The 14,356-nt window shown below is 44.0% G+C and overlaps 1 protein-coding gene across 2 annotated transcripts in view; it reads left to right on the plus strand.

The window, feature by feature from the left end:
- Nucleotides 1-1,839: 1,839 nt before the first annotated feature.
- Nucleotides 1,840-14,356, plus strand: part of LOC135900990 (uncharacterized) — a 45,232-nt gene continuing 32,715 nt past the window's right edge. For both annotated transcript variants that reach the window (XM_070532960.1, XM_070532961.1), the window contains exons 1-2: nucleotides 1,840-1,969; nucleotides 9,750-9,859. In XM_070532960.1, the coding sequence (XP_070389061.1) occupies nucleotides 1,894-1,969; nucleotides 9,750-9,859 (186 nt within the window). In that variant the 5' untranslated portion in view covers nucleotides 1,840-1,893. The remainder of the gene's footprint in view (nucleotides 1,970-9,749; nucleotides 9,860-14,356) is intronic.

Consider the following 14,356-nt stretch of genomic DNA (forward strand, 5'->3'; position numbering starts at 1 on the left):
CCTTTCGACAAGCCTAACACTAAGTTTGTCAATTTTCTTTGAAGAAACCGTATCAGCCGTTATTTTTTCAGACAGCTGGTTCTCGAATATAGATAAAATAAACCAAGATTTGAAGGAATGCGGTAGTGAGCGCAGGCAGCAATGCAGCTACAAGGCGAAATTGAGTTGGACAAAAACATCCACTGACAGATAGAAACGTTCGATACGGTGTTTCTTCTAGAGTCGCTGCTGCCATATGTCCAACGTCGAAGTATGTTTTGTAGTGTCACATCGTTTACAAACATTGCACCATACCTGGTGAAACACCAATAATTCAATTCGATCAGGCCATAACTTAACTTAAGCATATGCTAGTTTTCTCATGTTGGTTCAGTATCGTCAATACTTGTGCTATATAAGTGACAACTCCAACTAAAGTTTTCGACGCAATCGGGTTTGACTGCCTGCGGGATTCCTGTGGCGATGGACAATGAAAAAAAATATGTTGTGGCAAGCGCACTTTTTGGAATCTATATGAAGCGAAAGTTTTATGAAGTTGGTAATTAATTGCTGTGAAATAAATGCATATATTGCAATGGTATTTATTAGCATTATATGCTAAATATTTCATCTGGTGCACTGTTCGTGTGCCGCACATGTCATGCAACGTTAACGTCACGCAATGTTTATGGCTATACACTAGACACGTTCATATGGTACGTCGAAATGCATGTAGCAGTTCATGCGAATACACACTGCTATTTGCATGGTCGGTGAAAAACGGTGCGAGGAATCGTATGCAGAGGGAAAACGTGCGAGACGTGGTTAAAGTTGAATGTTATTCGCTCGTTCAATTCCTGCATATCTGGTCGAATCAAAACAAGTGCGCGGTCACGTGTTTTTGCGTTTCACGCGCACTCTCACCATTATTTGCAGCTGTTACAGGACGTCATGCACGCTCTAATTGTCTAGAAGAGCTATCTGGCGTTGGTACGGGAGAAGTAGGCGTATCATTACCAACATAGACAAATTGCGATCATATGGTTACAACAGCGGGATTCTGTGCTGGATGGCCAAGGCTTAATTGCACTTCTAACGCGTCATAATTTTCTCTGTGAGAGCTATATGGGTACATTGCAGGAGCAGCTGCGTTCATCAAAAAAACAGGAGAGTTCGCCAAGGAATCTTCGCTTTGAAAGAACCGTTGTCCTGCCTTCCGTCGTGTATCCCCCTATTTTCTGCGTTTTAGCTTTTCTACTTCTTAAGTTACCAGCCATGAACTAGACTGGACGAAAGGCACATGTTCATTACACGCCAACGAAATATGCCGCACATGGAGAGCCGTTCAATGTGACGCCACTTGGGATGGCTGCCGCATGCCAACACGCCAACGCTGACCAATTGCAGCGACGCCACTGCGTAAACTCTACGCTTGATTTTCCAGGTCACTTTCATCGACTACTACCTTAGTTTTCTCGTTTCGGCATTTGCAGGTCAGCTGCAGAGCTAGGCAAGTAAACTTGTATCTTTTTTTTTTACTTTGTGGAACAGCGGTAGCATGAAAAGCGCTTTGATGAATAACCTCAGCGATGTTTACTAATGAACGGTGCGCTGTGTTACTTCGAAAGCTGAACCAACTACGACGATGCTGCGCACGAGCTGGATGAAGGGTCAGAGCAATAAATTCCGCGACCCGTATCGGCAACACATGAAAAATGACAAGGAAGTTACTTTCCTCTGGCTTATAAAGATTTACTGCAACATTGCCATGACAAAAAGAAAATAAAACATGTTCGTGTCTGTTCTTGAAAGTGGCATAAAAAATCGGTCCCTCACTTGATTCCTTTTAGGAAAATGAACCAGAAGTAGTTGAGCTGTGTGATTTCTACGAGTGCACATCAGAAGCATCTTGAAATGTTTCCGAAAATTTTGCTTCTGTTTACCTGCGCCGTGTCTCTGTGCGAGTCCTGTGATGTGGATGACCGTGAAGGTAGGATTATCATTAAGCATGGTGACAGTTCCCGTTTCTATATCTAACTGAACTGAGAAACGCAGAGGCGTATCCAGTAACGTTACACTATGATTTCGCTATCTACAAAGTGGTCTTGATATCTTTCACGATCATTGCATCTCTGAAAAAGCATTTGAAGCATTTTGTCGCTCACGCGATCGACCATTCCATTTTGAGCTGTGCAAGGTTAGTTCCTTGGGTTATTAATACTGTTACGAGTCAGCTCTTTGGATAATGAAAAAGACGACAACCACCGAGATGTTGCGTGTGCTCAGCCATCTCGGCCATCTCTGTAAATAGTCTCGTTTAGAAATAGTGCTTCACTTTTCATCTATTAGACGTCCCGTTACACACTGGTGGAGTTGCGGAGTATAATTGCCAGTGTACGGAGCTCCGAAGCGGTCGGCGCTCCGGTGCAACCACCATGGAAGACCAGCCAAAATCGTCTGCGCCGTGGACCACGATTGTGTTAGCCCACCCTCGAGACCCTAGAACCTTCTGCGGTACCAGTGTTATTGATGTTTAGGAGTAGCTGATCTAATACGAAAGCATGAGTGACCACAAAAAACTGGGACCTGCCAGTGATGTCTACCAATGTGGTATTTTGGCTTAGTGGAACGGTGAAGTTGTGGTATAATAATCGTTTGGCCGAACATGATAGCTGGGATACATTGAAGCAAACGCTCCGTGACCTGTTCTGTAAGGCCTCCAGTCAAAATATCGCTGCAGAGAAACTGCTCTAAACTTGAGCCCAAATGTCTACGGAGTAATACCTGTCGTACATGCAGGATGTGTTGACGCTGTGCCGCTGTGCACAGCGTTGACGCGGTGCACACGTCTGTGTGTGAAGAACGCCCACCATCTGAGTTTTCACCGTCTTCGGCCTAATTGGTTAGGATTATCCGCCGCGAAATTGAAGCGATGGCTCCAGCTAGCCTCTTTATCAACTCTAACGCTGGCGAATCGATCATAACAATGACTTCACTAGTCCAAGTCAGCGTGCGGAAAGAACATGCGAATCTCGGGGTTCACGGTGCTTCCGCCGTGGTCAGCCCGCTTCTGGGGTTCCGACATGGTTCCCTCGTTATCAACGGCTCGCTTCACAATTTAGGAAACGCACTGACTGGGAACTGAAGACGATATGTCTCACCTGCTTTACCTGCCACCCTGTCCGTCACGTTTCTCGCTACTCTAACAACTGCTGATCGTCCCCGCAACCTACTTCATGCTGTGATTGTGCTCGCCGCATATAGCGCAGTACTTTTGAGCTACTATCTGCGGCACACCTATACAATCCTGACGTGGTTTAGACATGACGCAGTTTAGACGTGCCTGTCTGCGCGCCTGTCAAAGCGTCAGAAAAGCACATAAGCACTGCTGCGCCTCACGCCATCTCACCGCTGAATAAGTAGCCTGTCGGACTGCGAAACGTCGGGGTTTTCAAATTAAAATAAATTTTTGTTAGAGTTTTTATTTTCTTTAATTCATTTGTCCCTAACCAGGCAGATATATATCGAATTATTACCTTTAATTCTTTAATACCATTTTCGACTTCGACGATCGTTTTATGAGCCAAACGTCCATTTTCCAGCCTAGAATCAACACACGTGACGCCAGCCATACCTGCCCCCGTCATGCTGTGTCTCCCTCAACAAACGTTGTGTGATCCAAAGCGAAGTTACAAAATGTTCACAAAATACCTTTTTCCAGCCCGTAAGTTAAGCATCCTCTGCGGTGCTGGTAAAAAAAGTTAGAGACGTTTCACTCCGTGAACGCAGGTTACCCGAAGCGTATGGGTGCAATGCCATTTTTGTGCATTGCGCGTAGCGTGTTTTGCATATTCTGTAATTGGGTGTAAGTGTAGTGGGTCTTACGGCTTATTGTTTCATTTGTATGCTTTATGTCTTTTTTTATTTTTATAATGTGAAACGCCATAAGGAAACGTGCTAAGGCACTTTAAGGAAATGCACAGTGTTTATTATTTCAAGCAATTTGGTAATGTAGTATTGACACCATTCATTTTCCCCTTCATCACCTTCCTCTTCTGGAGTCTCCTGGGCCTGCCAAGTCCGTAGCTTTTGCAGGACTTGTTCATATCATGTCCGGTGCTTGGCGACGACTTAGGGGTCGGTCGACTTGCGCTCAGCCTGCCGCCGCTTGCGTTGATACTGCATCCTTCTCGCTCGGTACTCGCCCTCTCGATTACAAGATGAACCCGTTACGTCCATAGTGCACAAAGAACCCGCAGCAACTGCCAGAGGAGGTCCACCCAGCGCGCCTCCGCCTACCCTCCTCCTCCTCAACACTTCACCTCCTTTCTCCTTCCCCGCTTCGTTTAACGCCACCTAGACATTCCTCTAGGTGACATTGCTTTGTGGTGCCCTCTAAAACTCCTTAATCTTTCAAAAGTAGCGCCATTCTTAGATCTTTCCGCCACAACGCTCTCCCCGGCGTTTCCTCCTCGCCACCTGCTGTCGCCCAGCCTCCTGCTCTCCCCTATCCGTGAAAGGTGAAGGTGAAAGCACGCGTTATGCTTTTCTATATGTCTTCCTTCCAGCGCCCTCCGACCGCTATTTCCGACTCAGCGTGACAAAGGTACGAGCAAACGGAGCAAACCACACTTGATTTCGTCCGCTAACGCGGACGAAATCAAGTGTGGTATGGACGAGAACCGCATTGTGATGCCGTGCTCTCGTGCCTTAGGTTGCCGCAAGCGACAAGGCGAGTGCAAAAGGTTTTTTGTTGGCCATCCAGCGAGTGGAACGCACAAAGGAAAACGTGCACGCATAGCGTTGGGCGGGCTGACTGCAAGGAGGCTGCAAAAACGCACGCTTTGTAAAGGTCCATGGTCCCTCATTACCTCTGATTTTGAACGCAGTTTACGCCTGCCACTTTAAAACGTGCCTGCGTGTGTGTCCATGCTGTCGGTGGCTTAAAGCGCGCTTGACCTTTTCCGAATGTGCTCACTTTGTTTCATAGGAGTTTTGTTTTGCCACGAAAGTGCACGCATCTACAGCACGCGTGTGACATAACTGCAGCGAAATCAGTCAGGCAATTTTCTTCAGCTCCACCAGAAGTTAGCACATTCTTGACGCTTTTGCAAGGCTCAAGGCTTACGAATGCAGTTGTTTAGCTTCGATGTACGCCCGCGTGTATTGTTTCCGTTAGTGGTGTTTAGTATTTCTAACTTCCCGAAGTGACTAAAGCTATGAGGGAGGTCATAGTGGATGGCTACGAACAACTTTATATAGGTCACCTGGGGATGCTTAACGCGCAATAAGAACATTGCATGCGCCCGCAAATTCCTCTTGGCGTTCAGTAATTCTCCTCGCACTGGCGCGGTAGCGCAGTGTCTGAAGTTGGTGCCTGGGTGTGATTTCATTTTCTTTGTATATTTTATTTTTTATTATATCGTATTATTTACGGCACCTACAGGACACCAAAGCTACAACCAGGGCTCGTCCTTAGGTTGGGCTCGCCGAGGCTTCTGCGTGCCAGAGGGATATAAGAGGGGCTGTCCGCCTGAGCCCAATAGCGGACAGCCAATTTGTGTGCCAATTTTGTGTACGAACGCTCCCTGCGCCGCCTGCTCTATTACAATCTCATGTGCTCTCCTGAGGCCTCCGTTAGCGGTTAGATCTGCGTCCGGGAGCAGTACTTGTAAAAAAAAGAACAATCTATTTTCCCGACGGCAAAAGCCCCCCCACCCCCTAACGAAAAAAGCGCCCATGCGAGAATCGCGGAGCCAACGAGGAATCCGTCCACGGACCTCTTGAATGTCGCCAGTATCCCGTCTGCTGCCGGACGTCTCCACGGTATCTGAGGGATAAGTAGCGGCTACTCGCACGTTTTATGTGAAGGATTGTCACATCAGAGAACGGCCGCAAAGGACCAAAGGCCTCCTGATAAGAATTAACATTTTGACTGCTTAAACGCAACATATTTATGCGTCCGATAAAGTAAGTGGGTATCGCATGCGGCATGTCCACTATACGTTGCCTTTAATTTCTTACGACAAATAATTTTGGAGATCTGGCCAACATCCGTGTTCAATAGAAAAGCGACGACGCCTACGGTCTATAATGGGCCGCCTGTATTCTTGTCAGCACGACTCGTCGCTCCTTCTGTTTGAGCTTCGCGACTACATTCTTTACCGGGAGTACAACTGCCAACTTCCCGCAGTTTCTGATTGTTCTGCTAAGGCAAATTCGTGTTACTGTTCTCAAAGATCTCCACGATGCCCAAACCGCTGGCCATCTTGGAGTATCCTGCACCTACGACCACGTGCGGCGCCGGTTTTTCGGTCATGGCCTGTAGCGATGTGTTCTGCGCTACGTTGCTGCTTGTGACCTTTGTCAGTGGCGTAAACGGCTCTCTGAGTTGCCTGCAGGCCTTCTGCTGTCCATTTAAACGCCCAAGAAGCCGTTCTACAGCATCGATATTGACATCCGCGGCGCTTTCACTACATTTACTTCAGGTAACAAGTGGGTTTAAGTTGCGACCGACTACGCTACGCGGTATGCCATCACGCCAGCTTTGCCGAGTCGTTGAGCACCTGAGGTCGCCTATTTCCTACTTCATGACGTTGTGCTTCATCACGATGCCCCTAGGTAATTGTTAACTGACCGAGGCCCCTACTTCCTATTCAAAGTCGTCACTGACCTCCTGCGTTTCTGTTCTGTGGAGCACAAGCTCACTACTGCACACCTGACCGTAGACGAACGAGCTCCCCGAGAGGCTTAACCGCACCTTAACCGATGTGTTGGTGATGTACGTTTCTGACGATCATGGTAACCGGGACAGCACTTTGCCATAAGTCACCTCCGGCTGCAACTCACCTAGTCACGAAAATTTTACCTACTGCTTGGCCACCACCCATCATCGCCTTTCGTCAAGGTACTACCTGTTCCTGTGCAACATAACCCAGAGTATGCCCGGGACGCTGCCGCTCTAGCCCATCTGGCACGTCAGATCACTCATGAGCAACTCTACGACTCGCAATTATTTTGAAAGGACCACTATGACCGAAGCCACCGACACGTCTGCTTGTCTCCGGTATCTCTCGTACTTTTCTGGACGCCGTCTCGTCGTGTAGGTCCTTCGGAAAATCATTTCTCGCGTTACACCGGAGGTTACAAGGTTTTACGGCAACTTAGTAACTTTAACTACAGCTTAGCACCACTCAAAAGTTCTTCGCCATCTATACTGTCATCTTGCGACGTTGTGCACGTATCGCTGTTGAAACCGTACTTTTCTGCCGCCGCCTCCTTGTGTAATTAGTCTGCGCCGAGACGGCGCTCCGCCCGTTGGGGAGGTTAGATGCTAAAAGCCACCTCCTTGGACTAACAAAGAAGACGACAATCATCGGGATGCTGCGCGTGTTCAGCCATCTTGGCCGTCACTCTAGCTCTACGAAAACTTCCCTCATCTATTTATTGAGTCGCAATCATACCCTACTCCTTATCCGTTTGCTCTGCTCTAACAGTGCAAAACCATCTACCATTCTGCGAGAATTTCATTCATCCATCCCCCAGAATTTGCGCCTGATGCATTTGGTATGGGTACCAAGACACGTGGGACTCACTTTAAATGAGTCAGCAGACGCTCTGGCAGCGACATCTCTTAGTGGCCCTGTACTGAGGATCCTGAAACGTTCGGCATACATAAAGCCTGCAATATTTGGAAAATGCTGTTTTGAAGAAGGACATAATAAATAATGTGTATTAAGTAACACCGATTCCCCGCAACTTCGATTCCCTAGGCACAGCAAGTGGCGTTCGACAAGAAAACTTGAAGTTTCATTCACTAGAATGCGTTGCCGAATACCAATGCTTCCTTTCTATTCCCAGAGGTCTGATTCGGCACTTCCCCTTTGTTGTTTTTATTGCAACTAATCTGAAACTATGGAACAATTGTTTGTAGGGTTTGGTAGGTTCGGCGCGCATAGAAAACGATGTCTGGAAGATCCCCTTAGCCAATTTGTATAGGGCCTTAACGCTCCCTTTGATACTGTCTCTTGGGGCGTCGGCACTAGGACACTGCAATATGAACGTATTTGATGCCATATCTAATTCTGTAAGTCATACAAAGAGAGATCCATGTTAATTTCATTGTTTTGCTTTCCTCAATATGAATACGAAAATATTAACTTCAAATTTTAAAATAATAGAGCCTGTAAATTGGTAAATACGATTCTCATTTGTTTAATGTCATTTCTAAATTACAAAATTTTTTAAAGTATTCTTCCCTTCTTATCTAACGCCACCCGATTTATGGCCGATCCCCCGTAGTGGGTTGAGCCATATCCGTAGGCAGCAAAGCAAGCTAAACCAAACTTGGCCGTTTCAAATAGTCGGTTTATAAATCATGCTTCGCTTATCACTTATTTGACGCCCGGTGACAATATGCTAAAGCACCACAAGAAAACAAAGGTGGACTTGGCCAAGAACACATCATTTGCTCTAATTGTCGTCCCATTTGCTATGCAGTTCTCTACGACGGTCACCAGTTTTGCGGAAACTTCTTGCTAACTCTATCTATCGAGTCCCTTTCTCTGAAAGTGTTCCTACGTGCGTTAATAGCGTACAATTAATTAATCTATTTATTTATTACAGCACACACAGCGCCAGTTTGGCATTACAGTGGGGGGAGGGGGGAGGAGAAGTACATATATCATTGGCAAATAAAAGCAGTTAATATAGAATACATGAAAAAAAATGTTACAGTTCAGGGCAAATCGCCGACATATCAAAAAGAAAAAAAAAGAAGAGCATAAGCAGAGCCATCTGGCGCGCCGCTTTAGGTACAGTAAACAGGCTCGACCATCATGAAGGATAGTATCGTGCGGGAAAATACCACTCGAAAAGGTGCCACATTTTAACCGATGACTTTGTCTTCTGCGCAATATTCCCCTGCCACTGTCCTCTATAAAAGGTGAGAACGTCGTCAAGCGAATTTTTTCTAATCTGTTCTATGTTAATGTAAAGATGGAGGCTAAAATTACCTTCTAATTGGCGTGCAGTTTAACTGATGCCTCTTTAAGTGTGTCATCCTGAATTGCAAAGTAACGTTTATTTTGTTTCTGTCGAACAACACAACTAAACTATGGAAGATGTGCATTCTATCGTGAATGTGATTTTTGATGATCCACTGATTTACACTGGCCCAAAGCAGAAACACTTGATGCAACTGAAGAAACACCATACGCCCGAAAAGATACGAAAATCAATACATGGAGCTGAAAGAACCAAGAAACCAGGTGGCTCTACACGATTTTTGTCGCTTAACAATAGTGATATTGCTACGCGAGAAAATTAACATTAAGTACAGCAGGGAGTAACTACAGAAACATCAACGACATTACACACCTGAGAATGCGACAGAACACGTCTCACTGGGAATTCTTATCGAAAAAAAAAGTGGGATGAAGGATCTTGAAGCATATTGTACTCTAAAAAATAATTTAAATGCCTTAGCCATAGTTTACACTTTGGAAACACGCGATAGCATTGGCGCGAGATGATATATGCCTAGTCTATCTCTGTAAGCTATGCTTTCAGTCTGGACTGCCTGGTGTTCTTTAGCAAACTAGTCATTATCCAGCGTCAGTCCTGTCTACCTAATGTGCTTAGTCTTTGACGCTGCAGATATCTCACAAATATTTTATTGCAAGAAGGACCGCATCAGCGATATCGGCGTGCCATAATAGCGATAGCTTTGGCTGACTTGTTTTCCCACGCGTGTTGTCTTTGATTCGCAGTGGCCTACTACGCAACGGAGCTTGGACGAGCCACTCAACGCAGTGTGCGGGATTGCGTTCCGATGATAAAAGAGATACAACCGAATCCGCCGAACGACGTAGTTATAAAGGCAAGTCACAGAATTTTGTTTAAACCACTCAGTTCGAGCAATTCCTTTGGCAATCAAAATTTCGCACAATAACTATTTGGCACAAAAACAAACAAGAGCCATAGCCAACGTTGGAAATTAGTGTAGGTAACTCTACATACTAATTAAGGTCCAGTGTTGAGATTATTGGTCTTCTCTGAAATTAGGAGAAGGTAAAAAAGTCACACGCCAGTACAATCTGAGATTGCATATCTGATCTGCACAATCTAACCTACCACCTAAGATGTTAAACTTTTTCTTAGGCATGACATAACGACAATTTCTGTATAATTTCCGTACATTCTTCACGCGACTGTGATTCAAATTTAGACATTTTTATGGTTCCTAAATATGTTTCAACATACAGAACTTGTGACAGACGGAGCTTTCATATTGTGGAGAACGACTTTAATTGCTTTATTTCTACTATCTCTTTCACTTCTCGTTGGCGTCCAGAAAATATAAATTTGCTGCTCGGTAAGCAAAATTCGGAGAAGGAAATGTAAATATTTCAGCAACGTTTAAGATGATCAGATTGTGGGAACATTGACAAATGTCCAGCACAGCCTAAAGAAGCTCACGCTGGGCGAAACATTTAAAACAAGATCAGCCTCCTGTCAACAGTTTTTGGACTTCACCAAATTGCTGAATCTCGTTGAATCTCGCTTTGGATCAGTTCTGTCTCGCTTCGCAGCATTTTTTTTTACTTTGGTAGGCCTTGTATTTGTTCTCTTACTATGCAAATAAAAGTTAATTGTTCGTTACCCGTGCAGTCTATGAGCAACTGCAGTTAGCCGAAAGGTGCTTCTCATCATTGGTGCATTTTAGACCCATTTTTGTGCACAGAAAATACGAGCGAGCTTCCTCGTTCATCTGGGCTTCGTGTATTTTCTTCCCTTGAGCTGTACCTCATGCTGTTGTTAAAGTTCCGCAGGTTGTTGTGTTTAGCAGTATTCTCATCATGACGGTTGCAATTAGTTAAAGGACTGTTCTATTTGGACTTTGTCTCCTGTGTTTGCATATTGAAATTTTATTGTTTTGTCACCATCATCTGTCACAGAAACTTACTTGTGGTAAATTATTTGTGCCCATTCTGCTGTATTACCAGCTGCCATTCCGATGCTCAAATAAAACAAGTAAACTCCTAAAATATGTCACCAGCCCTTGTATTTGTCCTGCGATTCATGGTTACTGTGCTTTTTTTTTTATTCAGGTAACCTAAAGGCTCTTACGGGCATTACATAAAGGGGGGGGGGGTAACAGCACGATATTTGAAACACAATTAGAGGGGAAAGGCAATATAGAACACCCTGGTAAAGATCGCCGAATACAGCAACACGAAAATATAAAAAAGAAAGAAAAGTAAGCAAATTTGCATACATGACGAAAAAAAAATACTCGGTACAAAGCATGCAGGTGCACTTACAATGCGTCAAAGGCACAAAATTATGTTTTTGCTCAACATGCGTAAAACTGCGCTGCAAATGGCTTACAAATAAGTCATGATCTTGTATAGAAGCAATCTCTTTTGGCAGCTTGTTCCAGTGATAAATAGCATGAAAGAGCGGTGATTGTCGAAGGTGATTCGTACGCGCAAACATGGGACGCAATTTGAAGGGATGGTTGAGGCGGGGGAACATTTTTTTGCGGGGGTTTGATATGGGATGCCCTAAAGGATGACGGGCTATCATACAATCTGTGGAAGTGGAAAAGCAGTGCTAGCAGTCGTCGTGCTTCTTTTCGAGGGACTCTTTGATAGCCGTGATGCTGGATGTTTTAGAGTAGGTTTTAGTGATGAGTAGGCTGTTTCTTCTCCTAAAATTATGAGGCTTCCCCAATTTTGAATCACTCCATTCTTGATGTCAGCAATTTAAATATTCCGCATTTCAACATGACTCCTTCCCGCAGCGAGCCAAGCAAGTGCATTTAATTTTGATACCAGTTTTAGGCGACAGTCAAAAAACATCCGCCCCTGAGTGCCACCGGCATGTTTTATTACTTGAACACGTACCTGCCAGTAGAGGCGAAATCAGCTATTGCTAACCTGCAAGCGACTGAAACATTCTAAATATGACGCCATTCCGATTTCGCAGGGCTGTTTTTGAGATCATTTCCCTATCAAGCAGGATCACCGTTTTTATGTTAACATGACCTGAGCATAAAAAGATGCGAATTAACCATACTAAGAAATTTTCATATTTTCATCACATCAACTATGAGCCGCACATTCACTCCAAAAGCAAGATGGCATACCCGAATTTGCGCTCTAGTCAAAGTGCGTTCATGCCTCCCGTTTTCCACCGTCATGCCACTGTATTGTCCTTTCGTTCACTCCCGCATTAACAACAACATGGTATAATGGAGGCACACGTATAACAACCACCGTATAATGCCATTGCAATCCATTCAAAATTGAGCAATTGGTATAATAACATATTCCTCACCTGATCCTCGCGCGAATCAGTTACTGCAAACGAATAACATTTTGAGCGTAACAGATCTTGTTAACTCTAACCTTGCCATTCTTATATTCCACGTTTTAAGCGATATTTTTTTTTTATTCACATACCCTAAAGGCCCTTTACAGGCATTACATAGGGGGTTAAAAAGTACAATAAAGTGATCATATTGCGTAAGACAATGAACAAATCGAAAAGCATAAACAAACATGTGCTCAGGAAAACAGGGAACATAAAAAGCAAGTGTTTGAGAAGATGCACACATGTGGACCACAATGCTCAAAACATTGAAAAAAAATACACTTATGATAATCTATTAGGTACCAGCACAGAATAAGCACTTCAGTTTGTTTACAAATGACTCGTAATTATTTTCGGAAACGATTTCTGCATGGTAGTTTGTTCCAATGATAAATGGCAAGGAACAATGGTGAATGACGCATAAGTTTGGTGTGTGCCATCTTGGGTTGCACTTTGAGGCAACCCAAGATTGTTCCAGTAACCATTTTACCGAAGACATCTATCCTAATACTAACAACAGCAGAGTTGCAGAAAGCATACACATCATTTTACATAGCTTTTGAACGAAATACGGCGAACAGTTAGTACAGTGTTCCACTTTATCTATGTGGGACACGCCTTTCCCTGTTAAATTATCTAACGGTCACAAATTTCAAAAGGATATAAGGCTTAATATATTAGCTACCCCTGTCTAGTGACATAATGCTTCGCATCCGTTCTATGTTTATTGTGTTTTTTTTTCTCAAACTTCGTTTTTTGAATACTGGAAATGGCACAATGTGATTTTATCTGTTAATATTTTCTTCGCAGCCGTAGGTTGCATGTGCTTAATTTGTATTCTGGCATTTTGCAACATTTTACGTTTTCACGTGTTGTCGTTGCGTCTACGGTTAAAATTTATATTCATCATTCAAAGGAGGACCCAGTTCAGTTTGTAACTGCGGGACCTCCTTATCTATGCACATTTTCTTGTAATTAATTATTGACATGAATAAGCTGAACAAATTAATTCTGATTCAATCTTCGCCACCAATTCAATAGAAGGATAGTGTCATATTTCGCTGCTGATTGTAGTTTTCCAGCCGATGCCAGCCTCCAAATTTAAGGCACTTCATCAGAGTTGAAGTAAACAGCCGGGTAGTGCTGCTGACGTTTGAAGCTTGTCTACCGCTTACTAGGATTTTAAATTTTCACAGATTTCCATAGAAAATTGCAAAATATGCGGTTGCGGTTGTCCATGTGCTTTCGGTTATGATGAAATTCTCGTTTGGGCTACGCAAATTGACAGCAAATTTTATAGTTTATACTTACTTTAAGGCTCCTGTTAATATTAAACATTTATTTAATGAAGTCTCTTTATTCAAGCTAAAAGGAGAATTCATGATGACCAAGCGTAAGCTCGTCATGCTAGATAATGTGGATTATGAAAGAGACGAGTCGAAGGGCAAGGTGACCAGTATAAGACAAAATGCGCTTGCAAAAAAACTAGAGAAAGCTGATCAAGTGCGACACTTTAGTGCCGCTGCAGGGGAACGAAAACGCACATAAGTGCCACGTTTGGGACAATCGGCACAAAAAGGCAGACTTTATTCTAAATAATGGCTCTTCGCCGCAACCGAGCAGGTCAGCAACACTGATAATTCGCGTCGGCAGGTAACTACATTCAAAAATATTTAACAAGTCATGACTTCAGTTATGAGTTTAGTGCCTATAACCGCTATTAGCTAAATCTTAGGTGTCACCTGGGTGAGAACGAAGCAGCCTCCTGCTTGAAGCCATAATTATAGAAGGCGTCTATACGTTTGTCTTCGCTCTAAAGGAAAGAAACCTTGAAAATGCCAAAACTTGAATTGTAATAAAAATGGGTGGCGAGCCTATTTTGCAGACCTCAACTGGGCCGACACAGTGTCACTTCACATGACCAATGTAAAACATGGGCAATACTTTTTTTATGCCACTTCCGCAGTTAACCAATTTGCAGCAAAACAAGCAGATAAGC

Source organism: Dermacentor albipictus, chromosome 2 (genome assembly GCF_038994185.2).
Source record: "Dermacentor albipictus isolate Rhodes 1998 colony chromosome 2, USDA_Dalb.pri_finalv2, whole genome shotgun sequence".
NCBI lineage: Eukaryota > Metazoa > Arthropoda > Arachnida > Ixodida > Ixodidae > Dermacentor > Dermacentor albipictus.